Source organism: Eublepharis macularius, chromosome 15 (genome assembly GCF_028583425.1).
Source record: "Eublepharis macularius isolate TG4126 chromosome 15, MPM_Emac_v1.0, whole genome shotgun sequence".
Lineage (NCBI taxonomy): Eukaryota > Metazoa > Chordata > Lepidosauria > Squamata > Eublepharidae > Eublepharis > Eublepharis macularius.
This window is the reverse complement of record NC_072804.1, coordinates 46,274,915-46,299,240: the sequence shown is the minus strand read 5'-3', so window position 1 is coordinate 46,299,240 and position 24,326 is coordinate 46,274,915. Positions and strand designations below refer to the sequence as shown.

At 45.8% G+C, this 24,326-nt stretch overlaps 1 protein-coding gene across 2 annotated transcripts in view; it reads left to right on the top strand.

Annotated features, from left to right (window-relative positions):
* Positions 1-24,326, top strand: part of HPN (hepsin) — a 29,092-nt gene that overhangs the window by 1,098 nt on the left and 3,668 nt on the right. The window contains exons 2-12 of one of the 2 annotated variants that reach the window (XM_054999359.1): positions 2,085-2,225; positions 4,434-4,540; positions 9,226-9,327; positions 10,260-10,301; positions 13,862-13,991; positions 15,478-15,600; positions 16,770-16,810; positions 17,996-18,161; positions 19,431-19,621; positions 22,642-22,737; positions 23,817-23,959. In XM_054999359.1, coding sequence (XP_054855334.1) covers positions 4,525-4,540; positions 9,226-9,327; positions 10,260-10,301; positions 13,862-13,991; positions 15,478-15,600; positions 16,770-16,810; positions 17,996-18,161; positions 19,431-19,621; positions 22,642-22,737; positions 23,817-23,959 — 1,050 coding nt within the window. In that variant the 5' untranslated portion in view covers positions 2,085-2,225; positions 4,434-4,524. The remainder of the gene's footprint in view (positions 1-2,084; positions 2,226-4,433; positions 4,541-9,225; positions 9,328-10,259; positions 10,302-13,861; positions 13,992-15,477; positions 15,601-16,769; positions 16,811-17,995; positions 18,162-19,430; positions 19,622-22,641; positions 22,738-23,816; positions 23,960-24,326) is intronic. The other variant, XM_054999358.1, reaches the window with a different exon arrangement.

Sequence of the window (24,326 nt, the reverse complement as noted above, 5' to 3'; positions counted from 1 at the left end):
TGCATTCTGAATTAAGTGTTCTGAATTCATTCATTCATTGTCACTCCTTGGTGTTTGAAAGTGGGGCAGGCTAGTGGATTGTGTACTGCAGTTGGGCTAGGGTTAGATGGACCCCTTCTAGGCAATTCTTCTGTGCTACTGGGGTCAAATTGTCACAGTCACAAAGCTCACCAGATGACTTTGGGCCAGTCACTCTTCGCCTAGCCTTCCTCGCAGGGGTATTGTGAGCATAAAATGGTGCAGGAGGGGAGAATGATGTATGAGACTCCTTGGTGGAAGGACAGAATAAAAATATGCTAAATAAATAGTATAGGTTGCCCTGAACTCCTTAAAGGGAGGGTGAGATCAAAATGTGGGGATCACATAACTGCAATTGGGGGGGGGAATAGAAACCTGCAATTTATCCATAAGTAAACAGTGAAGGGGAATGGATATTGAACCTATAACTGTTCTTTAATCAAGGTGGTTTAAGGTTGTGAAGAACTAGTGTGATCTTGAGTTAAACACCATCCCTAGAAAACAGGTATCAATTTCCATTTCAAAACTGCCGGATACGCTTACAAAACTGCCTCGGCAGCTGCTCTCCAGGGACGTGGGCCGAGTCAGAGTGTTCCAGACAGCTGCTATCCAAGATTCTGTAACTGAAGATGTCGGGAATTGAACTTGGGACCTTTGGCAGGCTACACCTGCATTGACCATTGAGCCACGCTTCCTCATCCCACTCCCAAGTGAGGGGTGGCAGGGCTGTCTTCTGAGGACTGAATAAGCCATTTGGCTAGTTGGCTCTGTCTGTGGCCTTTTTCCACAAATCCCCTTCTGAATCAACCTGGAGAATAGCTGGGATCTTATATCAGGGCGTGGCGCGAGCAGAGCTGCGTGAAAAGGTTTGGCAACCAGCGAGTCTTAACACCTGAAAAAAAAATCAAAGATGAATATCACTGGTTTTTAAAAAACTTTTACAAACTTTATTTCAACTGGAAAAATATACAAACATATGAACATGACAGAGTCGAAAGCTAGCACAAACAATAGCTAGGATCCATATAAGAGTATAGATTAATACGTAATGTTCAATATGCCATAGTTGTTACTGCTTTATAATAACAAAAAAGGGACCTTAAAATATTAATTCTCAGTAGTCCAGTAAGATCTCCTGAATAATGTGGTTCCTGCAATATTTAGGGTCAATAACGTTATTAGGCATGCTTTCAGTTAAGGGAAACCATTTCTCAGATAAGCTGGAAGGAGAATTAGGATTCTCTATAGAGGCAATAGTTTCAGAGATTTTCTGTGCACTCCTAAACAGAGTTACTCCAGTCTAAGACCATTGAAATCAATGGGCTTAGACTGGAGTAACTCTGCTTAGGATTGCACTGTTAGTCTAGAGTTAAGTATTTCCACTGATGAGGGAGAAAGAACCATCAGTGTTGGGAAATAGACCAGTTAGGACTTGATTAACCTGATCCATCCTTCATGGCGGAAACCCCTGAGATCAAACTCTGATCTCATGGATTCCTCACCTTTATCTTGGAATCTTGGCCTACAGGTGGACTGAAATACAGAACAGAGAGCCCTTTCCCGATAGCCATGCTACAAGTGACGCCTTACACAGGTTGGACACTTGTCAGTTTACCTGAAGTTTTGATGGGAAATGTAGGCATCCTGGTTTTACAGCTTGGCTCTCCATTACAGCTGCAAGACCAGGAAGCCTACATTTCCCATCAAAACTTGAGGGAAGCTGACAAGTGTCCAACCTGTGTCAGGCGTCACTTGTAGCTTGGCTCTAATGAGTGAATGTCACATAGGGATGTGACATTCTTCTTGTGAAGTGGATTCTGGGTAGCCATGGCCTCTGTTCTGTGTTTGCAAAGTTTATTTTTAGTGCGATTTGTGACCCTCCTCTCTCCAGCCTGCAACTAGTCCCAGCCTGAATCTTTGCTTTGCAGCAAGCAATTTTATAGAGGAATAGCTGGAAGTAGTGTTTTTGGATGGAGATCTGTTGCTAGGATATCAGCAGCAGGAAATTAAATTTACCTTAGAATTCTAGTGCCCTTGATTCACAAATGACTCATCTGCTTTCTCAGACACCTGGAGAGAAAAGAAAAACAGCCCTAAAGCTCTTGGCAGAACGCATACAGCAGGTCCCCGCCCATCCCCTGAGCTACGTTTGAGCTTTTGAAGTCTGTCTCTGAAAGTGCAAATGAGAAAAATGTGTCGGGTTGCAGGTACCTAAGTCTTTCTGTACAAGACATCTCGCGCCAGCTTTAAAAGACAGATCCAAAGCCTCCATCAATTTCACCTCTCTACCCAGAGCTGGTGGACATCAGCCCCCCAGAAGGTTTGCTAATTTCAAGGGGAGGTGAAATTGACAGGCCCTTGGAAGAGGAGAAGGTGAAATGATCAAACCCTCTGAGAAGAGAACTCTGCAGGCTCTGTGTAAAGAGGTGAAATTGACAGAGCCTTTGGCTCTTTTTAAACTAGGCTTTCTGGCTAACCTTTCATCTCCCTACACTTGAATATCCCTGTGTAAGATATCTTGTATAGAGAGATGAATGTCAGGATTTGTATGTTCGGATGTATTCCTGGGTTTCCTGCCACGTTGCACAGTTTGCAGGGTTGGTAGGTTAGAGAGAATCGATAGAGGTTAAAATCCAACCTACCCCCATCCTTCACAGCCTCTCCTATAAAAAAAACGTCCTAACACAGCCCTTTAAAAATGGGATGCTTTTGCCAAAGAACACCCTTTGTTGCTGCAGAAATGATATAAAATGACCCAGCTCAATTCTAGAATGAAATTAACTCTCCCCTATTATCTTTCTAGTATGCAGCAAAAGTGAAGGGTGGAGGAGACTTGGATAGATAAACTGTCTGGGCATTAGTGACTAGACGGACACATTATTCCCTCCTCAGTTCACGGGGCATGAGCAGCCGAGCAGCATTGCCAAGTTTTAGCCTTGGGGAGCCACCTTCCCAAGATCTCTTTCCCTTTGGCAGAGTCCTCATGGGCAGCAGCTGCCTAATAAAGATGCCTCAAACTAAGGGATGGTGCAGAGCAGGTAAAGAAAAATTTCATCCTTTAGGTGACATGCACACTCTGTCCCCCGCAGCCTGTTTCCGCTATAAGAGTATCTTCTGTGCAGTTTTCTTGTCCATGAAAACTGTCCCCCCTCTCCTGTGACTTCTTTTGCATTCTTTGATAGGATCGAGTGGTCCTCACATAGCATTGTTCTGCTGCCAGAAGCTATGCTTCCCCGCCAGACTGAATCATAGAATCATAAGGTTGGAAGGGTCCTCCAGGGTCCTCCAGTCCAGCCCCCTGCACAGTGCAGGAAATTCACAACTACCCCTCCCCCCACTCCCAGTGACACCTCCTCCATGCCCAGAAGATGGTAAAACACCATCAGGATCCCTAGCCAAACTGGCCTGGGGAAAATTGCTACATGACCCCAAGGTGCCAATCGGCATTACCCTGGGCATGTAAGAAATGGTTACGAGAACCAAGCACTGATGTAACCCTTCCTGCCCTCCCTGTCATGATCTGTCCAGGTTCACAGAATCGGCATTGCTGTCAGGTGGCCACCTAGCCTCTGCTTAAAAACCTCCAAAGAAGGCGAGCCCACCACCTCCTGAGGAAGCCTGTTCCTCTAAGGGACCGCTCTAACTGTCAGGAAGTTCTTCCTAATGTTTAGCCGAAAACCTGTTGTTTCTGGTCAGACTTTCTGGGGCAGTGGAAAACAACTCCGCGCCATCCTCTATATGACAGCCCTTCAAGTACTTAAAGAGGGTTATCATATCACCTCTCAGTCGTCTCCTCTCCAGGCTAAACATACTGAACTCCTTCAACCTTTCCTCATAGGACTTGGTCTCCAGACCCCTCACCATCTTTGCTGACTGCTGCATCCCTTCCCCATAGGTACATCTTCCCTATCCATTTTGGAATAACACTTCCAATTAAACTCATTTTTGCCATGTTCAAAGCATAATCTTTACTACGGCCTTGTAAGATGGGTTGGTAGTGGTATTCCCATACTGGTATTCCCATATTGTAGACTGTGAAGGTGGAGGGGAGGTGGTGGTAAGACTGAGAACCAGTCATTTGCATATGATTCACCTTTACGGGTGATACTGAAACCAGAATTTTACCTATTTGTTTAGTACATTTTTATATCACCCTTCATTCAAGGAACTCGGTGGTGGTGTCCATTGTTCTCTACATTTTATTTCCTCATAACTAGTTAGGCTGAGAGAGCGTAGCTGGCCCAAGGTCACATAGTAAGCTTTGTAGCAGAGTGGAGTTTTGAACCCAGATCTGTCCATCCCATAACCAAAGCGCCATCCTGGTTCCCATTTCTTGGCTCCCATCTTGGATTTTTAGCAGCCCGCTAAGCCTGAAGGTTTCTTGACAGCGGTGGTTCTTTATTTCTTGCCTGTAGGACCTCCAGGCTGTTTCCAAGGCACCTGTCGTGTGGACCTGGATTTCTGAAGAGAGAACACAGAGGGGATTGATCATTAACCGGTTCTGAAATGGCTGAAAAAGACGGTGAGTTGGATTTTTATTTCGAAAGGGCCCCATTCCTTCTCTTCGAATGCTGTGGTCTCCCCCACCCACCAGCCAGAGCTGCAATTAAACATTAACACATCTGACTGCTTCGTACTGGCCTGGATTGGATCCAACCAGCTTTTCTGTTAGTGAAAACATCAGGAGGGGTCCATTTTTGACCAGCAAAAAAGGTACTGAGGCTGCCCATCCATCTGGTGACCTTTCCATGGGTCTGTTTCTTCATAGCGGGCAAATTCCAGATGGCTACTTAGGTTAGTCTAATGCGGCTGACTCTTTACCACAAAATAATAAAGAGTCCAGTAGCACCTTTACAACTAACCAACTTTCTTGTAGCATAAGCTTTCGAGAGCCACAGCTCTCTTCGTCAGAGGCATCTGATGAAGAGAGCTGTGGTTCTCGAAAGCTTATGCTACTATAAAGTTGGTTAGTCTTAAAGGTGCTACTGAAGTTGTAATGATTTCAAGAAATGGGTGCATGTATCTTTAAATGCTTGGTTTGAGCTAGGTGAAGAGTGGGGGTGAAAGAGAGGAATGAGTGAGCGATATGATTGGTTGACTGACATTGTGGGCGGAGTGAATGCAGTTTGAGACTGACAGGGAGGAGAGAAAAGGTAGTCAGAAGAAAGCAGGCTGGCTGTGTGCTGCCTGAGTATGTTGAAGTGTTTATGAGAGAAATATAACCCGTGGGGAACCTGAACTGAGCATGTTTGGGAAAGGACACTCAGTCAGGGAAAGGGAGGCCAGCTGTGTGCTGCCTGAGCAGGTTTCATATTTCTGTGAATGAGAGTCAGAGAAAGATGCATCTGATGAAGAGAGCTGTGGTTCTCAAAAGCTTATGTTACAATAAAGTTGGTTAGTCTGAAAGGTGCTACTGGACTCTTTACTATTTTGAGACTACAGACTAACATGGCTAACTCCTCTGGATCTAAAATTAAAATGACTTTTGTAACATTTAAAATCTTGTCAAAGAATGTAGAAATAGGATGACAGCCAGACACCAAAACCAGTTCCCCATAGATTCAATAGCTATAAGCACAAAACTCCACCAAAGAAAGCTCTCTGTAATAAAAAAGGCTTTGTAGAAGTGACAGAGCAGTCAAAGAAGATGCCTTTACATACCTCTTCTGGTAAGCTGTTCCCTAGATGCTCTTCTGGTTCTCTAGGAGTCTACAGGCATTGTGACTCTAGTGTGCATGGATGTAAATCCGGATTGGGACATTCCTGGATATTTGGGAAGGGATCTGATGCCATATTATCCATCCTTGGAAGCTGCTATTTCTTCTAGGGGATCTACTCATCCCTGCTGTCCGGAGAGCCTAAGAACATAAGAGAAGCCATGTTGGATAAGGCCAATGGCCCATCCAGTCCAACACTCTTGTGTCACACAGTGGCCCCCCAAAAAGGTGTCCTCAGGAGGTCTGCCAGTGGGAAAGGGACACTAGAAGCCCTCCCACTGATTGCCCCACCCCCAAACACCAAGAATACAGAGCATCACTGCCCTAGACAGTTTCATCTATACCTTGTGGCTAATTGCCACTGATGGACCTCTGCTCCATATGTTTATCCAATCCCCTCTTGAAGCTGTCTATGCTTGAAGCTGCCACCATCTCCTGTGGCAGTGAATTTCATGTGTTAATCACTCTTTGGGTGAAGAAGTACTTCCTTTTATCCATTCTAACCTGACTGCTCAGCAATTTCACTGAGTGCCTACGAATTCTTGTATTGTGAGAAAGGGAGAAAAATACTTCTTTCTCTACCTTCTCTATCCCATGCATAATCTCTGCCTTCTCTATCCCATGCATAATCTATCATGTCGTTGTTTCTCCAAGCTAAAGAGCCTCAAGCGCTTTAACCTTTCTTCACAGGGGAAGTGTTCCATCCCTTTAATCATTCTAGTTGCCCTTTTCTGCACTTTTCCCAGTGCTATAATATCTTTTTTGAGGTGTGGTGACCAGAATTGTACACAGTATTCCAAATGAGGCTGTACCATTGATTTATACAGGGGTATTATGATACTAGCTGATTTGTTTTCAATTCCCTTCCTAATAATCCCCAGAATAGCATTGGGCTTTTAAAATTGCCGTCACAGTTGTAATTCTGGGAGAATTCCAGGCCCTGCCTGGAGGGTGGCAACCCTAGTTATGGTTGTTATTTCAAGTTTGAATTGTTGAGCTGTTTTAATTGGAAAAGGGGTGGCTAAAGGCTGTAAGCAAAAATACCAGCCATCTCACCAGTCAGATGGCAAAGCAAAAGAGAAGTTTTCTTTCTCCACCATGCAAATCTGCTTCCGCAGCGCTCTTATGCTTACATTGAGAAAGTGCCACTTGCCAATGCAAATGGTTGACAGTCTGTTTTAGAGTGTGTTTGGGGTGTGATCTCGACAAACTTAGGCTCTTGAGAGGCTGTGCGATTCATGTCCTGAAATCAACAGGACTAAACTTTGTCCCGGAGAGCATCCTCATTCCTTGCAGTGAACCCTGAATTGTAGTCAGAGGCAGACTGAGTTTTCAGAAATCTGGTTTTTACTGAAGGATAAATGCCAAGTTCTAGAAAGAAAAGGAGAGAAAGAAAGAGTCGACATAGAATATGTATTTTGTGGTTGCCAAACCAGTTCTCTGCATCTCGAGGGATTAATAGAAGCCAAAACTGCTCCAGGATTTGACGCTCAAAAAACCTGGAGAAGGAAAGGGCGTGCCTGCACTTTCCCGTTCTGATGGAGCTGAACGAATAGCATCAAGGTGTCACGTACCTGAGCGCTATTGTAGCAGAGCGGCTCGTTGCCAAGGCGGCTCCTGCTGCAGCTGGCCAGTCTTGTGGGGGATAGCCCTGTCACCTGATTCCACCGCACGTCTAACTTGCTTGGGGCCAGATGGGTAGCTGTATTAAGTCTGCGGCATCAGTACTGAACAGGACTCCCAGAGCCACCTTAGAGACAAACAGAACCGATTCCAGTGTAAGCTTTCATGAACCAAAGCTCCTTTCAACAGATGCACTGGAGATTATGTTCATTTTTTTTACTTAGTATTTTATTGACTTCACTGATAACCCTGCCTTTCTTCCCAGTGGGGAGCCCAAAGAAGCTTACGTTGTTCTCCTCTTCTCCATTTTATCCCACAACAACCCTGTGAGGTAGGCTAGGCTGAGAAGGTGTGACTGGCTCTTGCTTCCATTGCAGAGTGGAGATTTGAATGGAGTCTCCCAGATCCTAAACTGGGACTCTTAAGTACTCCTCCGTACTGGCTTTCTGTATTTACAAAGGAGGGAGAGATCCAGAGGAGTTAGCCGTGTTAGTCTGTAGTTGCAAAATAGTAAAGAGCCCAGTAGCACCTTAAAGACTAACCAACTTTATTGTAGCATAAGCTTTCGAGAGCCACAGCTCTCTTCATCAGATGCAAAGGAGGGAGAAGATCTTACAAAGAGAGACCAGTTTAAACAAAAAGATCTAATAAACAGAATAATTAAATCACTCCTAATGTGTGAAGGCCACCACACAACAGTTACTGGACCCTAGGGTTGCCAACTCTGGGTTGGGAAAATTCCTGGAGATTTGGGGGTGGAGTTTGAGGAGAGTACTCAGTGGAGAATTGAGGAACAGTATGTGTGGAGTGCAGGGATGTGATTGCCGTTGGGCCCACCCTCTGCAATTTAAAAGAGCCTATATGGATTTTATGCGTACCTATTGCTTACCCAGAGTGTAGTGGTTAAGAACAGCAGGACTGTAGTCTGGAGAACCGGGTTTGATTCCCCACTCCTCCACTTGAAGACCTTGGGCTAGTCACAGCTCTCTGCAGCTCTCTCAGCCCCACCCACCTCACAGGGTGATTGTTGTTCTGGGGCTAATAACAACACTCTTGTAAACCGCTCTGAGTGGGTGTTAAGTCATCCTGAAGGGTGGTATATAAATCAAATGTTATATCATCATCATCTTTCTATGCCTTGTAGTTTTTCACAAGCAAATAATAACATAGAGTCCTGTCTCTCAAACTGCCATTTCCTCCACGGGAACAGATCTCTGTAGTCTGGAAATCATTTGTAATTCTGGGAGAAATCCAGGCCCTCCCTGGAGGATGGCAACCATAGACCAACCCATTGTTGACAGGCTGGAGAAAAGTTAGGGTGCATGTGAAGGCCTGAATACAGTATACATTATTCCTGAGTTTATCCTGGGATGATGTCAAGCAGAGGTACATTGGACGTTCCTAGGTAAAACTTAGATTCTCAGCCACAAAGGGGCCTAATCCGAATTGGTCCCCTGCATGTCCCCTGCAGACACTCCCTGCGCTCATCTGATGAATGAGACTTGGGGCCAAACTACAAGTGATGAACGACACTTGAACAGCAAGTGGATAGAGTGGAGGGCAAGTGAACAGGTAGAAATACACTTGCCGTTCAAGTGTCATTTGTCACTTGCAGCTTGGCCCTAGGGCAGAGCCAGGGATGGACCCGGGATCAGCATATCGTGTTGTTAGGGACATGGGAGAACAGGAGTTGGGAGTGATGTTGTATGCATCTTATACTTGTCAAGGGGGAATCCACATCGACGAAGCTTAAGGAGGTGAACATTGAATGACCTCTGGTGGAGATGTTAGCCTTGTGTAGTCGGCGAGTGAGTTCTGGGTAGGATGGATGCTGTCGCTGGCCAAACATCTCTTCTGTGTTTTCCAGGAGGCCTTAAAGCACACAGTTGTTCTCTGTCGAAAGTGGTGGCTGTGATAGCCTGTGGCTTCCTGCTGCTAGCTGGGATAGGCGCTGGAATCTGGGCGATAGGTGAGCATCTATCACTAACGGCACTTTGCAAGTATGAACGAGGTCGTTTCTGAGAGAAGACGCCTATATTCCCTAGGGTTGTCAGATCCCCCGGAGCCCAACCCAGGGGTTGTGGGGGGGGAATGCAGGTGGGGACTCACTTCTCTCTCACACATGCTGCTGAGCTCTTCCTTGGAAGACAAGGAAGAGCTCCAGACCTCATCATGAGATGCTACTACTCCCATCCCCCAGTTTTTTCATGTTGCCCTACTGAGAGGCCGCAAGGAACCAAAGCAGGGCCATTTCCAGACGGCTTACCTGCCTCCAGAACGTCGCGCCATCTTGCGGGGAAAACGCGATATTTCACGTTTTCCCCGCAAGATGGCGTGACGTTACGGAGGCAGGTAAGCCATCTGGAAACTGCCCAGGTTGCCCCCACCGATGACCCCTGCCCAAAATATTATACACCTCACTCTGCATTGTCGACTTACTGGTTGCGACTGTGAACATGCGCCGTCGTGGCCCCACTCGAACATAGCATTAAGAATCCTTGCCTGGACCAGGACACGTGCTCATCGAGAGAATGCTGGACACGGGCATTTGGGGTAAGACAGGACTCCTGACACTCGCTCAGTCTCATGTAATTCGTATTGTGTGGTTCGGCTCTCAGTAGTCGAGCCCATGCTTTGCATAGAGAAAAGGCTCCGATTCAGTCTACCCCCCTTTTGAAAGTCGGTGATAGGGAACTGCTTCTCAGGTCATGGGAGAGGAGCTGCCAGTCTCTTCTAGGTGAGATGAACCAATGGTCTGACTTAGTACAGGATAAGGCATACATTCCTCTGATCTGGATGGTCAAACATGAGCAGAATTCCTGCAGAAGAAGCCCCTTGTTGGTCCCAGACTTGGGCCGAATGGTGTTCTGACTTTGCCCTTGTGTCTGTCCTCTGTTGCAGTGATGTCTGTGCTGGGAAGCGAAGGCGAGAGTCTGTATGTTGGTGAGTATGTCGGTTCTGCCTCTTTTACCCATAAGCAAAAGGTGGAAAACCACAACAGGAGGGCAAATGTAAATAACCCAATCAGTAATATTTTATAAAGGATTTAATAAATAGTAAAGTGACTGGTGCTCTGATGAATTAAATAAGTTAATATATATAAATATATCTCATGGATATAGGTATGTCTCATAAATACAGACTATTCCTTTAAACTGTAAGCAACAACAAAATGGTTTTGTATGATCGCCAGGCAAAAACGCTCAAAGCTGCAAAATAACTTCCTTGTTATTTATGTATTTAAGGACTGTCTCTTTGATATTTTGCAGCTTTGAGCATTTTTACAATTTAAAGGAATAGCCTGTATTTATGAGACATACCAATAGTCATGAGATATATTTATTGAACTTATTTAATTCACCAGAGCACCAGTCACTTTACTATTTATTAAATCCTTTATAAAATGTTACTGATTGGGTTATTTACATTCGCCCTCCTGTTGTGGTTTTCCACCTTTTGCTTCTGAATTCATTTGGAGGGGTGTCCTTTTTTGTACTTTATCTTTTACCCATGGCATTGTAGGGCCCAGTTGGCTTACTGTTGGCGCTTTAAATAGGGTTTTTTTTTTCAGAAACAGCAACCCTGTAAGGTGGGCCAGGGTACTGCCAATAGGCAGAAGGTGCCACCTGTACCAAAGACTTCCTGGCTTGTTTGTATTTATTTATATTGGTATTTATGTATTTGGACCTCACTTTTCTCCCCAGTGGTGCTCCAAAGCAACTTGCAACACCATTCTCTCCTCTATTTCTCACAACAACATCTGGGTGAAGTTGCTTAGGCTAAGAGTGTATAGTCCAGAATTATTCAGTGAGTTTCTATGCTAGAGAGGGGATTCAAATCCAGAACTCTTCACTATCCACTAGGCATCAATGGCTCTCATTTCCCTAGCCATATACTAGCTAGCTAATCCATCAGTCCTTTTGGAACAGTTCATTATAAAAGGGTTGGGAAATTCCTGGAGATTTATGGGTGGAGCATGAGAAATGGGGGATGGGAGGAACCTCAGTGGGGTATAATGCCATAGAATCCACCCTCCAAACCAGGCATTTTGTCTAGGGGAACTGATCTCTGAAGATTGGAGATCAATTGTAATTCTGGGAGATCTGCATACTAGGCCCCAGTTGGCAACCCTAAATTATAACTTGGGAACATTGCCATGGACAAATTGCCATGGAATAGATGCATTTAAGAAACATCAAGAAAGGTCTCAAGTTGATGTTGGAGCGCATGGTGTTCCTTTATTAGCTTTCCAAATTGTATTTATTTATTGACTTCATTTATACCCCACATTTCTCCTCAACGGGGACCCAAAACAGCATGCAACGTTATCCTCTCTTCCATTCCGTCCTCACAACAACCTTGTGAGTTAGGTTAGGCTGAGAGTGTGTGACAGTGAGATTCCATGGCAGAGCGGGGAATCAAACCTGGCTCTTCCAGATCCTAATTTGACTCCCTCCCTCCCTGCCTCTCTCAAGGTTTTTGTCTCCTGTTATCACTAAACTCACAGCTCTCTTCCTTTCTCACGCACACAATCTGCTTTCAGACTACCCCCACCCCACCTTTCGAAGGTGAATTCAGGGAACTGTTCAGAAAGGTGAATAGTTGTGTCAAATCCTGGCCCTCCATCTGGGAGAGCTCTCCTAGTGATTCACATTTACCAAGACAGGCCAGATTCATAACAATAGCCCAACCCTGAAAAATGCCAAGCATTCCCACCCATTAAAATTTGCTCTCCTGTGTTCATTGATTAAAGACAAAGCTTACCGAGCAAGCATTAGTCTTGATTAGTCTTCGACATAATCACAATACTTGAATGTATAATCACAATTGGGTCTATTTGTTCCTTCTTACATGTGGCTCTGTGGTTCCTCCCTTCCCATCTCTCTGTTATCTAGTTTCTTTTGAAGAATGCTTGCAGTTTCCTTGGGCAGGGACTTTTTTTTTTGCATATGTCAAGATCTGTATACACCTGTGACATTATCTACTATTTTTTTAATACCTCTTTTTTTTAATACAAATGCAATGGGTTGTGAATGAAGACACCTAGAGACAGCACTGGCTTTTCTGTATCCTGGCAGGCTGCCTCAGTTTGTGGCTGTTCCCGTATTTATACCCCAGATTTCTCCACAATGGAGACCCAAAGCAACTTACTTCTCCTCTCCTCTGTCCTCACAACAACCCTGTGAGGTGGGTTAGGCTGATAGTGTGGGTCTGGCCCAAGATCACTCGGCAAGCTTCCACAGCAGGTTGGGGATTCAAACCTGGGAATCCCAGATCCTATTCTGACACTCTAGCCACTATACTTCCCTGCCTGTCTGAATGTTCACTGTTGTATGGATATTGATTCTTTCTCACTGATGTAGTTTTAATAACTGAAGCAGGGCTCATTTCGAGGGGGAACGCGCAGGAATGCAGTTCCGGCAGTTCCCCACATGTCAGGTGGCCCCGCCCACTTGACGCTCGGCCATTTTGGGCCTATTTCAGCCTGGATTGGGGCTGAAACGGCCTGATGGGTGGTGGATCACTCTTCCACTCAGCCGCGGCCCGATCTTGACCATTTTGGGCCCCTTTTCTACAATTTTCAGCCCCTTTCTGCCATTTTGGGCCCAATTTCAGCCCTGAATGGCCAGGATTGGGTCCAAAACAGCCAGGATAGGTGATGTCAAATCAATCATATGCAAATCACATCATGTGCAAATCAGTTATGCTAATGACACACTTCTGGTGATGCCAAGGGGCATGGCATATGCATGGCATATGCTAATGAGTTATGCTAATAGTTCCTCCAGTGCTTTTTCTACGAAATGACCCCAGAATTGAAGTATCAGAAAGTGACTATATAGGACTGTATTTTTTAACTTTAAAAAGAAGTCTGAGTTACAGATGTGATCCAGGGGCATAGAAAAACCAGATTTGTCTGCCTTTCCAGTTAATCCTGCTAGGGGTGGAACTGGCAGTGCCCTACCAAAGCCACTGTGCTTTTCTCCAAGCTCTTTCTAAGCAGAATTGCTTCCACATTCAGATGTGCCCCTAGGCTTGGCTGTTTTGCCTTGGGATTGTTCTCTTGATATTGGCCCCTAAAGGAAGATATTGGCTCAGTTCTGACATAATGCAAAACTCTGCCGTAATGAAGCTAACAATTTTTAGTGTGATTGTCTGAATGTGAGCCACTCCACTAACCATGGTTAAGTAAGGCCCTTCAAACCAGGGTTTGAGGTTGTTTTATTAACCAAAGTTAGTCTTGACTGTGATTTTGTGTGATGTATAAATGCAAACATCCTGACTTAATCTTTTCTTGTTCCTTGGTGACTTCCTAACACAAGAAGTCACCTGGCCTAAACAAAGAGAGGAAAGGCAAACCAGGGTTTGCAAACTGCAAACTGAACCCTGGTTTCCCCAGCTAACAGCAGTTAAAATCATGGCTGTATCTGAACTGAAGTGCAGAAAGGGCATGGGATGAATGCTGGGGCTGATGCTTACTGTTACCTTGACATTCCCTGCAGTTCAGGTGAGTCCTGGAGACCTGCGCCTCACCTTGTACGACGAGAGCGAAGGCAAATGGAGACTTCTGTGTTCCTCTCCTGCTGATGCCCAGATGGCAACCTTGGGTTGTGAGGAGATGGGATTCATCAGGTACGTGTGAGCGAGCCTGGGCTATGCAGGGTCAGGACTGAGGAGTATTGGCAGAGGGGGTGAGATAGTAGCAGGGAGAAGCAGCTGGGGGGATGTTACGGCTGCCCATTTGTTTCCACGCTCAATCCAAGTGCTGGTTTCTTTTCATTAAAGCCCTAAATGGCCCAGGGCCAGGGTACCTGGAGGACTGTCTGCCCCCAGATTATCCAGCCCACCAGTTAAGATCTCCTTCACACACCCTGCTGTCTGTGCCCCCCACCTTTAGAGGCGGGGTGGGTAGCAATCAGAGACAGGGTTTTCTCAGTGGTGGCACCCTGCCTATGGAATACCCTTCCTTTTGAGGCTCACCTACTCTGCTCACTTTAGGCACTAGGCCAAAATGTTTTTGTTTACCCGATCTTTTTACCCTGCCTAAGTGGCTGATTTTTTTAAAAAAAAACACCGTTTTATGTTGTTTTTAGCCTGGACATGGTTAAATTTATTTTAAGTAGCTCCTTGTTTTTATGTTCTGGCTGGGCTTTTAATGCTGGATTTAATTATTATATTTTGAATGTTTTTATGCTTTATTTTATAAGGTGCCTTGGAACGGTTTCCTGGAGAGGGGGCATAAATCTTTTCTAAATGATAAATACATTTTGTGGGGGTGGGGGATGTGTTCTGTACTGTTTTGCTTTGACATCAAATATATGATAGCTGCCTTGAGTAGTTCCCTGGAGAGACAACATATAAATTTTCTGGCTAAACAATAACTAAATAGATCGACCGATAATTGCATAGGAGATGGAGGAGGTTAATCAACTTGCAGTTCTGGGGTACGGAAAACGGCAAAGAAGCTAGACATTTCTTGCTTTCTGAGATGCAAAGTACTTTGTCCCCCTTTCACCTTCTTCTTACAATATTCCAAGGGTTCAATCTGTTTATAGGGACCCAGGCAGGCAGGCAAGATATTATGTTTCAGCTCATAGTATAGTTTATTGTACAAGAGAAGAACAACCGGCCCCGAGGGGGCCACAATATATACACTCCCAACTCCACCCCATATCCATAACAACCCAATAAGACCGTGGGCTTTAGGATCCTTCATTTGCATGCACTAAACAAAAGGCATCCTGTTTACTTGATTGCAATTGGCTCACGTCCAAGGAATAATGATTGGTTGCTGACATCCCAATTCGTGATAGGATTGGTTACCTTAGGAGCCTAGTTCTCCCCGAAGCTAGCTCAATACATAACACCAGATATTTCAGGAGAGGAACAGCATACCTGTTCTACTCAAACATCTCGTGTTTGTTCTATTGTTTTTGAGGGGGGTATTCTCACATGTGATGTGAAAGTCTCCTCCCAGGGATTCATTGTCCTTTGGTGGCTCTTGGCAGCCCTGGTGAGGTTAATGACTCTTAAGTTGGTCACTCGATTTGATCTTAAGCTAATTGGAGAGCAGTCTAATAAAACCAACGCATTCTCAGCTCTTCCGCCTTCGTTCCAGATCGCTCTCGCATTCTGTCCTGTCTGCTGACACGGCGGGGGTCAACGGGACTTCTGGCTATTTTTGTGTGGATGAGTCCCGCCTGCCTTTTGCCCGAAGGCTCAACGAGGCCATTGTTGTGTGGTAAGGTACAAGATGAGCTGCTTTATCTCGCAAAGAGCTCTGTGGTCTTCCCTCGGTGTGTGACCCATAACACGCCCCTAGGAAGGTCTGGGATCCCAGTCAGTGGCCCTTGGATCCTGTTCAGCGGCAATGTTGGGATGATCACCTTTCTTCCTGGTTTGATTCATAACTTCCCAGTTTTTTGGGCAGCGGGAAACTAAGGTGGAAGAACACCTTCCAAAACAAAGAACCCTTAGCATGTCCTTCAGCTGCTGGGTGAACTTGGCTTAGCAACTGAAATGATAAATGTGGATCCTACTGAATCAAATGCTCATGCAGGAGGGAGGGGCCATGGCTCATAGCTTCTGTATTATATGCAGAAGATCCCAAGTAAATTTTCATATATCTGCTTATTTTCAGTGGTGCTTTGGCTAGTCACCGAGAGGGGAAGGAAGATCTTCAGAGCTCCTGGGAATCTTTATTCGCTTTCCACCTTAGCTTTTGAATTACAAGACTTTGAGTATACACTTATAGGCAGGGCTTTTTTTCTAGGAAAAGAGGTGGTGGAACTCGGCGGGTTGCTAGCATGGGGGGCAACTCTTGGCGGGAGGTGGTGCCCCTGGTACCACATGCGCGCACGTGACCAATGACGTCACTTTGGGTCAGCTGGAACAAGGGGGGAGTTTTTAAAAGTTTAAATCACCCTCGGCGAAAATGGTCACATGGCTGGTGGCCCTGCCCCCTGATCTCCAGACAGAGGGTAGTTTAGATTGCCCTCCGTGCCGCTCCAGCTGCGCAGAGGGCAATCTAAACTACCCTCTTGGGGCAGGGTCATGTGACCATTTTCAAGAGCACTCCATTCCAGCATGTTCCAGCTGAAAAAAAGCCCCGCTTATAGGCTTATTTTTCCAGCCCTATGGACTAGAATGTTGGTCTTTATTTTCCAAACCAAAGCTGAGGTTTTAGGATCGTGGATTGCATGGAGCTATGGAATTTATACCCTTCTAATGGTGCCACATATGGTTGTGAGGAGATATTGGGAGATGATCTGGTGACTTACGGGCACAGGAGACTGTACAGTGGTGCCGTATCGTGAATTGCATGGAGTTATGGAATCCATACACCTCTAATGGTGTCACTTCCTCCTTCCTCTCTAGAGCTGAGCATTCCCCTCTTCCTCTCTCTTGCAGCGAGTGTCTGACAGGCCGGTTCCTAGCAACACTCTGCCAAGGTATGGACATCTGGATGCATTTGAGGGGCATCAACTTGACCCATCCACGTGTAGGTCTCTCTGTCTCTTCTTTCTGAGTCTTTCATTCAGTCATGCTTCTGAGTCTTGAATTCTCCTTATGCTGTTATTCCAAACCTACCTTTCTCCTTTTTTCTCACATGCTCGCACTTGGATGCTCTTTGGGAGTTTCTGAACCTTGCCACAAAAGCTCTGGTGGACCAATTCTGACATACTTGGGGGTCATCCAGTGAGTTTTTATGTGATCTTATACAGGTGGAAACGTTACAACCAAATGGGTTAAAAAAGAATCAGTTCATCTTTGAATCAACTGACTGTTAATAATATGTTCCTTGACAGTAACTAACGGAAACCTACATTCTTTCTGTTGGAGAATGGTTGGTTAAAAAAAGGGGGAAATAGCTGAAAGGGTTAAGTATATAAATTAAGCAGTGTGGGCAGTGCTTGGGAATCTGTGAGAAACCTCAGACTTTTTGTATTTACCTAACCAAGTGAGACCCTTGTTTTAATCTGATCATTCCGCCTTCCATTTGGTATATGTAACTGCTGAAGATTGAGATAATTGGAATGAAATTTGCTGTGCACATTTGCAACAAGATCTGACCTTTTTTTGGTTTGAATACCTGCTCAACCTCTGCCCCCATTTTTATTTTATTATTTCATATTTATATCCCGCCCTCCCTGCAAACAGGCTCAGGGTGGCTAACAACATTTAAAAACAATGTAAAACACTTTAAAATATCTTAAAACATTTAGAACAATTTAAAACATTTGTATTGTGTGGTGGCAGCATCAGGAAGACTTATAATATTTTGCATGTATACTGTGGTGGACAGTTTTTCACAGGAGGGTGTTTAAATTTCCTTTCCCCCACCCAGGCCGGCAGAGGCCCAACCTTAGCCATGAGCCTGGCGGAACAATTCTGTCTTACAGGCCTGGTGGAAAGACAATAAATCCCGCCGGGCCCTGGTCTCAGTAGACAGAGCGTTCCACCAGGTAGGAGCCAGAACCGAGAAAGCCCTGGATCTCGTCATGGCCAAGGAGGGGATAGAAAATACAAAATACATGTAAAGATGATATCTCCCATGAAGTCTGAGACTTGGGAAGGAATGGTGGTGGGCATATTTGGGCCAGCATTCTACATCTGAAGATCAAAATACTTTGCAGATTGTGGACGCCGCAAGTTACCCATGGATCGGATTGTAGGGGGCCAAGATGCCAGTTTGGGCAAGTGGCCATGGCAAGTCAGCCTGCGCTACGACGGAACTCACCTTTGTGGGGGCTCCATCATCTCTGACGAGTGGGTTGTCACAGCTGCACACTGCTTCCCAGAGTAAGTTGCAACCTGGATGTGCATTAATGTTATGATAGTGGCCAACTTTCATAAGGTTGCCATCATAGGGTTTGAGGAGGGGGAACCTCAGCAGAGTATAATACTGTAAAATCCACCCTCCAAAGCTGCCATTTTCTCCAGGGCAACTGAGCAATGTAGTCTGGAGATCAGTTGTAGTATTGAGAGATTGCCAGACCCGACCTTGAGGTTGACATCCCAACCCTAGGATTCTGAAACCAGTTCTGAAACCAGTTCTGAAACCAGTTGCTCCTATCCCTGTATCTCCTTGTTAATAAATGGATACTATTCTGAACACACCAGTTTCTGCTTTGTGATCCTGAGCGAGTACGCTAATTCTGACCTACAAGCAAAAGGGAACATTATATTAGCATTCCAAAATATTATAAACAATTTCTAGCACTCAACAACTTTATCTGAACTTGGGCACTCTGAACTTGAGCGCTCAACAACTTTATCTGAACTTAGACCTTTGACAATTTACATAATAAGGCACATGGTGGAACAATTCACCCTTGGTGGGAGGTTCTCATTTTCCCCATTTTGATGCAGTTGCTGATTAGCAACAGTAAATAGTTTGAAGACCAATCCTACTTTTGTAAGGGTGACATGTCCTTCTACATAGCTACATAACTCTACACAGTAAGTTTTGAATCATGGCATATATGAAAATCCAAAATTTCGTTAACAAACAGAATTTATTTTACTTATTTTTATTTTATTTCTGTCATTTATATTCTGCCTTTCTCACTGAGACTCAAGGCGGATTACATAGTGTGAGATTAGTACAATCAGTAGCAAGGACAAGGGCAGACATTTCCATACAGCATCAAGAACATTTCCATAAACAATGTCATAGGGTAAATGAATATAAGTTTACAAAGACATAGCATTAGCAAGGATCCAGTACGGGGTTGAAGAATTGCTGAGACAGAACATAATCAGTTCTAGGACTTACATTAAACAACATGAAATACAGGTAGTATATAGGAGTACATATTTAAAGCAATGGATAATATGCAGGGCAACATAATGGTGAAATCTATTATGTTACCTATTTATATTATCTGTGTGTTTATCTATGTAATTATTTTAATTTGATTTCTATAAAATGTTTCTGTGCTGCCTTTCTAGCCGAATAGGGTCCCCAAGGTGTGATGGGAGGAATTGCTTCACTTTTTGCTTTGTCAGACTCCAAATGTGCACCCCCAACACTGATAGCTGCCTTTCTTCTGCAATTTCTGCCTGTAGGAGGAATCGAGTGGTCAATCGGTGGTGGGTGTTCGCAGGTGCTGTTTCTCAGCTCTCGGCCAAGGGGCTGCAGGTGGGGGTGACGAGTGTCGTGTACCACGGTGGGTATCGGCCTTTCCTGGATCCCAACAGCGAAGAGAACAGCAACGACATTGCTCTTATGCACTTGGGAACGCCCCTTTCCTTCAATGGTGAGGAGATGGAGTGGGAGAGGATAGGGGAGAGCATACGGGTGTGAGGAGATATTGGGAGGTGACACGGTGATTTATGGCCATAGGAGACTGTAAGGTTGTGCAGGGTGGGATTGAGGGGCGGAAGGGGGGATAGTCTGCCCCTGGCACCGCCAAAGAGGGGGCGCCAGGCACAGCTGCCAGCCACCAGGAGCGCACTGGCAGCAGCGCGAGCGGCTGAGCGGCCACCTGTGCCATTCGCTTGCCCAGCAGGACACAGGGAGCGCGTAGTAAGCTGGCCGCCCCCTCAGCTGGGCAGGCGAATGGCATGGAGAGCTTGGAGGCTGCCCGCACCACTTGCCTGCCCCACTGAGGGTGCAGCCAGCTTGCCGCGTGCTCCCTGTGTCCTGTGGGGCAGGTGAATCATGCAGCGCCAGCGAAGGCAGCCAAACTTCGCTTGTCCCTGGCACCGGAAACACTAGATCCAGCACTGAGGTTGTGCCATATGAATGATGGCATAACAATCTCACTGAAGATTGGTACTTCCTGTTTTCAGAATGGATACTGCCGTGGGTGTGGTGAATGGTGTAATGCACCATAGAGTTGTGTGTGGGGGGTGGTGGTGGTGGTAGAATGTCTCCTATTTGCATCAGGGTCCTGCCGTTCTGATAGTGGCTTTCAAATGGGAAACAAGTTGTCAACTCATGGTGTTAAAAACAATCGTGGTGGCTGTGGGGGTGGGCAGCTTTGACTCTGAGGGTGGATTCCCTGAAGACACAGACTATTCACCTCACATGGACAGATAAGAAAAAGGCTGAGGGGGACACAGCGGGCTACCTCTTTGGTAGTCAAAGGGAAGAGGGGTTTCCTTTTGACTACCAAATAGGTATGCTGGGTAGAGGTGGTCTTAGTGATTCTGAGGCCCTGGGCAGAATTAGTACCACTCTCCTGCCAGAGCCCACCAGACTCAAGCAAGGGATGGTCTTTACCTCATGCAAGGTGGGCAAGGCACACATGGCTGCCACTAAGACGGCAGCTGCCCGAGCCTTACAGAGGGCAGGTATGTGTGGCCACTGCCGAACCAGGTGGGTATGAGTGGCCGTGGCCTGCCTACTCTTCCTCTTCTTTCCTCTTCTGTTGAGGGTGTGTATAGGAGGTTGCCCCACCCAATCCAGGGCCTAGGGCAGGCGTCCCAGTTGTCCTGTGGCTGAGGCCCCCTCCTGTTGCTGGGGACCACTGGACCTTCATGGATAAAAGCCATATAGGATGTGAGCTGTAATAAGGGAATTGGGTGAGACTGAGAAGAAAATACTGACTGGATCCAACCCTGCGGCCTTTGTATCTTGCCTTGCTAGTAATCAACTTGAAACAAACAAACTGAAAGCTGACTGGGTTGTTGTTGTTTTTTATCCCTGGTCAGTTGGTAACTCTTAACAGAAAGTGTGGGCTGTGTGTTGCTATTGTACTGGTCCTACTGATTTTTTCCTTCTCACTCTTGCCCAGTTCTCCTCTTTGTCACAGCCATTGTCCAGACATGCACCACAATTCATGGCACAAGATTTCTTCCCTCTTCTGCCAGTGGGAAAGCCAAAAGGATCCAGCCCCCTCTCTTTGCTCATGGGAGCTTGTGAGCGCATGATGTGCTGGATAATTTGTAAAAAGGGGTAGTGTGGAATCCATTCCCTGTAGTCACGTTTGAGGTACAGGCAAAAGGCAGGATTCAAGCCAAGTTGCTGGAGCAGGTGAAAAAATACGGGATTCTTTTTGGTCCTGTAAGTCCGAAATGATTGTCAAACACAATATGCTTTTTATAAGATCTATTAACATTCTATAGGACTGTGAGGAACTGGAAAAAAGGCTTGATTTTAAAATAAGATAAAAGAAGCACACACACACAGTTGCACCATGATATGAGAACAGGTTGTGGCTGGAAACAGATGTGCAAATATATATGGGTAGATTTGTGTTCTCACGTGTGTGTGTGTGTGTGTGTGTGAAAGAGAATTTATTTTCTTCATAAATGAAGAAAATAAATTCTCTTTCACACACACACACATAAATGATCTGTCTTTCTCGCTGAGACTCAGAGCCTTGCTACAAGTGACATTTTACACATGAAGGATAAAGGATCATTTTCGCAAGTCTTTCTGGGAACTGAAGTTCCTCTCCCCCACCCCTTTTCCTTTTGTTCCTTCCCCTCGCTGCCTGAAGAGACAGAGAAAGCCTGCGGCAACAGCAACTTTTGCAAATCGTTCCTCCAGTCACAAGCCTGCTCTCAATGATCTTTGGGGCAGGCAGCTGCAACTTTCTCAGCTTTCTCCGGAGCATCCCCCCCCCCCAGCAAGACGATTTGCAAAAGCTGATGTTGATGTAGGCTCTCTCTGTCTCTTCAGGCAGCGAGGGGAAGGAACAGAAGGAAAAGGGGTGTGGGAGAGGAACTTCAGTTCCCAGAAAGACTTGCGAAAATGATCCTTTATCCTTCACGTGTAAAACGTCACTTGTAGCAAGGCTCTCAAAGCAGATTACAGAATTGGAAAAACAAGGCAATAAAGACTGGTATAATATGTGCAATAAAACGGCATCACACAAACTGAGAAGCACTTTTCTAGGGAATATAAGGGCTACTCAGCTGTAGATGGTGAACTACCTGAATGAGATCCCCAATACAATTCAGCCAATAAACTGGATTTCTCAATTGCAGAGTAACACAATGAAGACAACATAATACAGCCAATAAATTATATTTCACAGTTCCGGTCTAAAGAACTGCAGACAGCCAATGAATTGGATTTCACAGTTCTAGAGCAATGAAATATAGACAGGACAATACAGCCAATAATTAATGCAGTTTGAGGGGGGTTGGGGGAGAAAATGGCCTAAATCGTTCACAGGTAATTAAAATTAGAGCACTATAACCTTTATAAAAAGCATCCTCCTACCCAACTCTGTTTTCCCCGATAGTGGGGAAAATAGAGCTGTAAGCAAACCAGAGGTGGGGCAGAAAGATTAGTTTCCTTCATGAAAATAATTTCTGACTGCAGAATATATCCAGCCCATTTGCCTCCCAGCATTGGGCCAACCCTTGGTAGACGGCAAAGTCTGTACAGTTACTGGCTGGGGCAACACACAGTACTACGGTAAGTACCTCTTTAAACCGCTAGGTGGCAGCAGCTCCTATGGGTTGCGGAAGATGGTGTGTGTGTGTGGGGGGGGGTTGCGGAAGATGATGTGTGTGTGTCTTAAAAATCTCACACTTGGATCTCATGGAAAGCAAATATTTTCAAAATGTGTGTGTGTGTGTGTTAAAACATATATATGGTGCAGAATCCAGCTTTTCCTGGGGACTGTTCCTAGCACATAAGCTTGGTTATCCCCTGCCCTGCAGTGCTTCATATGTACAGATTGGGTTATAGATATGAAACGGGTCAGTTTACAGGGTGCTAAATGGGTATTTCCCCCCCTCCCTTTTAAAGCCCATACTGGTGACATGGAGCCTGGGAAGCAGTGTGAAACTGCAGGAGTCATTGGATATATTTTGATATATTGTCTGTTATACAAGTTTGTATATTAACTACCAGGGCTTTTTTTCAGCACGGACGCGGTGGAATGGAGTTCCGGAACCTCTTGAAAATGATCACATGGCTGGTGGTCCCGCCCCTGATCTCCAGACAGAGGGGAGATTAGATTGCCCTCCGCGCCGCTCCAGCGGTGCGGAGGGCAATCTAAACTCCCCTCTGTCTGGAGATCAGGGGGCGGGGCCACCGGCCATGTGACCATTTTCTCCGAGAGCAACCCACTGAGTTCCACCACCTCTTTTCCCAGAAAAAAAGCCCTGTTAACTACTATATGATTTTTCACTCAATTGTCATTATTTGTGGGTAGAGGTTTTCATTTCCCTTCATGTGGTTAATGTTGGGTAGAGTTGCCAGTCCTCCAGGGCTCAACCCAGGAGATGGAGGGGTTGTGTGTGGGGGGACAATGGAAGTACTTCCCCCTTGCACACCCTGGAGTGCTTCCGCATCATGCCAGGAATCATGGCATTCCCGGTGCAATGCGGAAGCACTCTGGGGGAGTTGTTGACCCATTCCTGCACCTTTCCCACTTGAAGGAATCCCTCTTATTTTTGGTGAGATGGAGCCATCAGCAACCAAGCCCAAATGGTTGAGAGAGGTACAGGGTTCTCTTGGTTCCAAGTTTCAACCTCTCCTCCATGTAGGGCAACAGTCAGATATGCTGCAAGAAGCCAGTGTGCCGATCATCAGCAACAGCGTCTGCAACAGCCCGGATTATTACGGCAGCCAGATCCGGCCGAAGATGTTCTGTGCGGGCTTTGCGGCTGGGGGTACCGATGCCTGCCAGGTAGGCTGTGATTGGCAGTGGGTGGAAGTGCAAAAGTGTGTGGTATTAGCTGGGAATCAGTCTGTGTTTGGGAAACAGGGGTGGATTGGTAGGGGAAGTGGCCCTGGAAATGGCCCTGCTGTCTACAAAGGAAGGAGAGACAGCCAGCCAGCCAGTCTGCACATGAGGACCACTGGCTAGTGGCAGCTGCTTCTGCCCAGGGTGAGGGCTGCCCTTTGTTCACAGGGTGGTCCAGGTGGCCCAAACTTTATTGTCCCCAGGTTCCTCCCTCAAATCTTGAAGAATTTCCCAATCCTAGAAAGAATCCTATTTCTCCACACTAGGCTTCCCAGGTGACCGCTGGTGGCAAGCCACCTAGTGATCACCT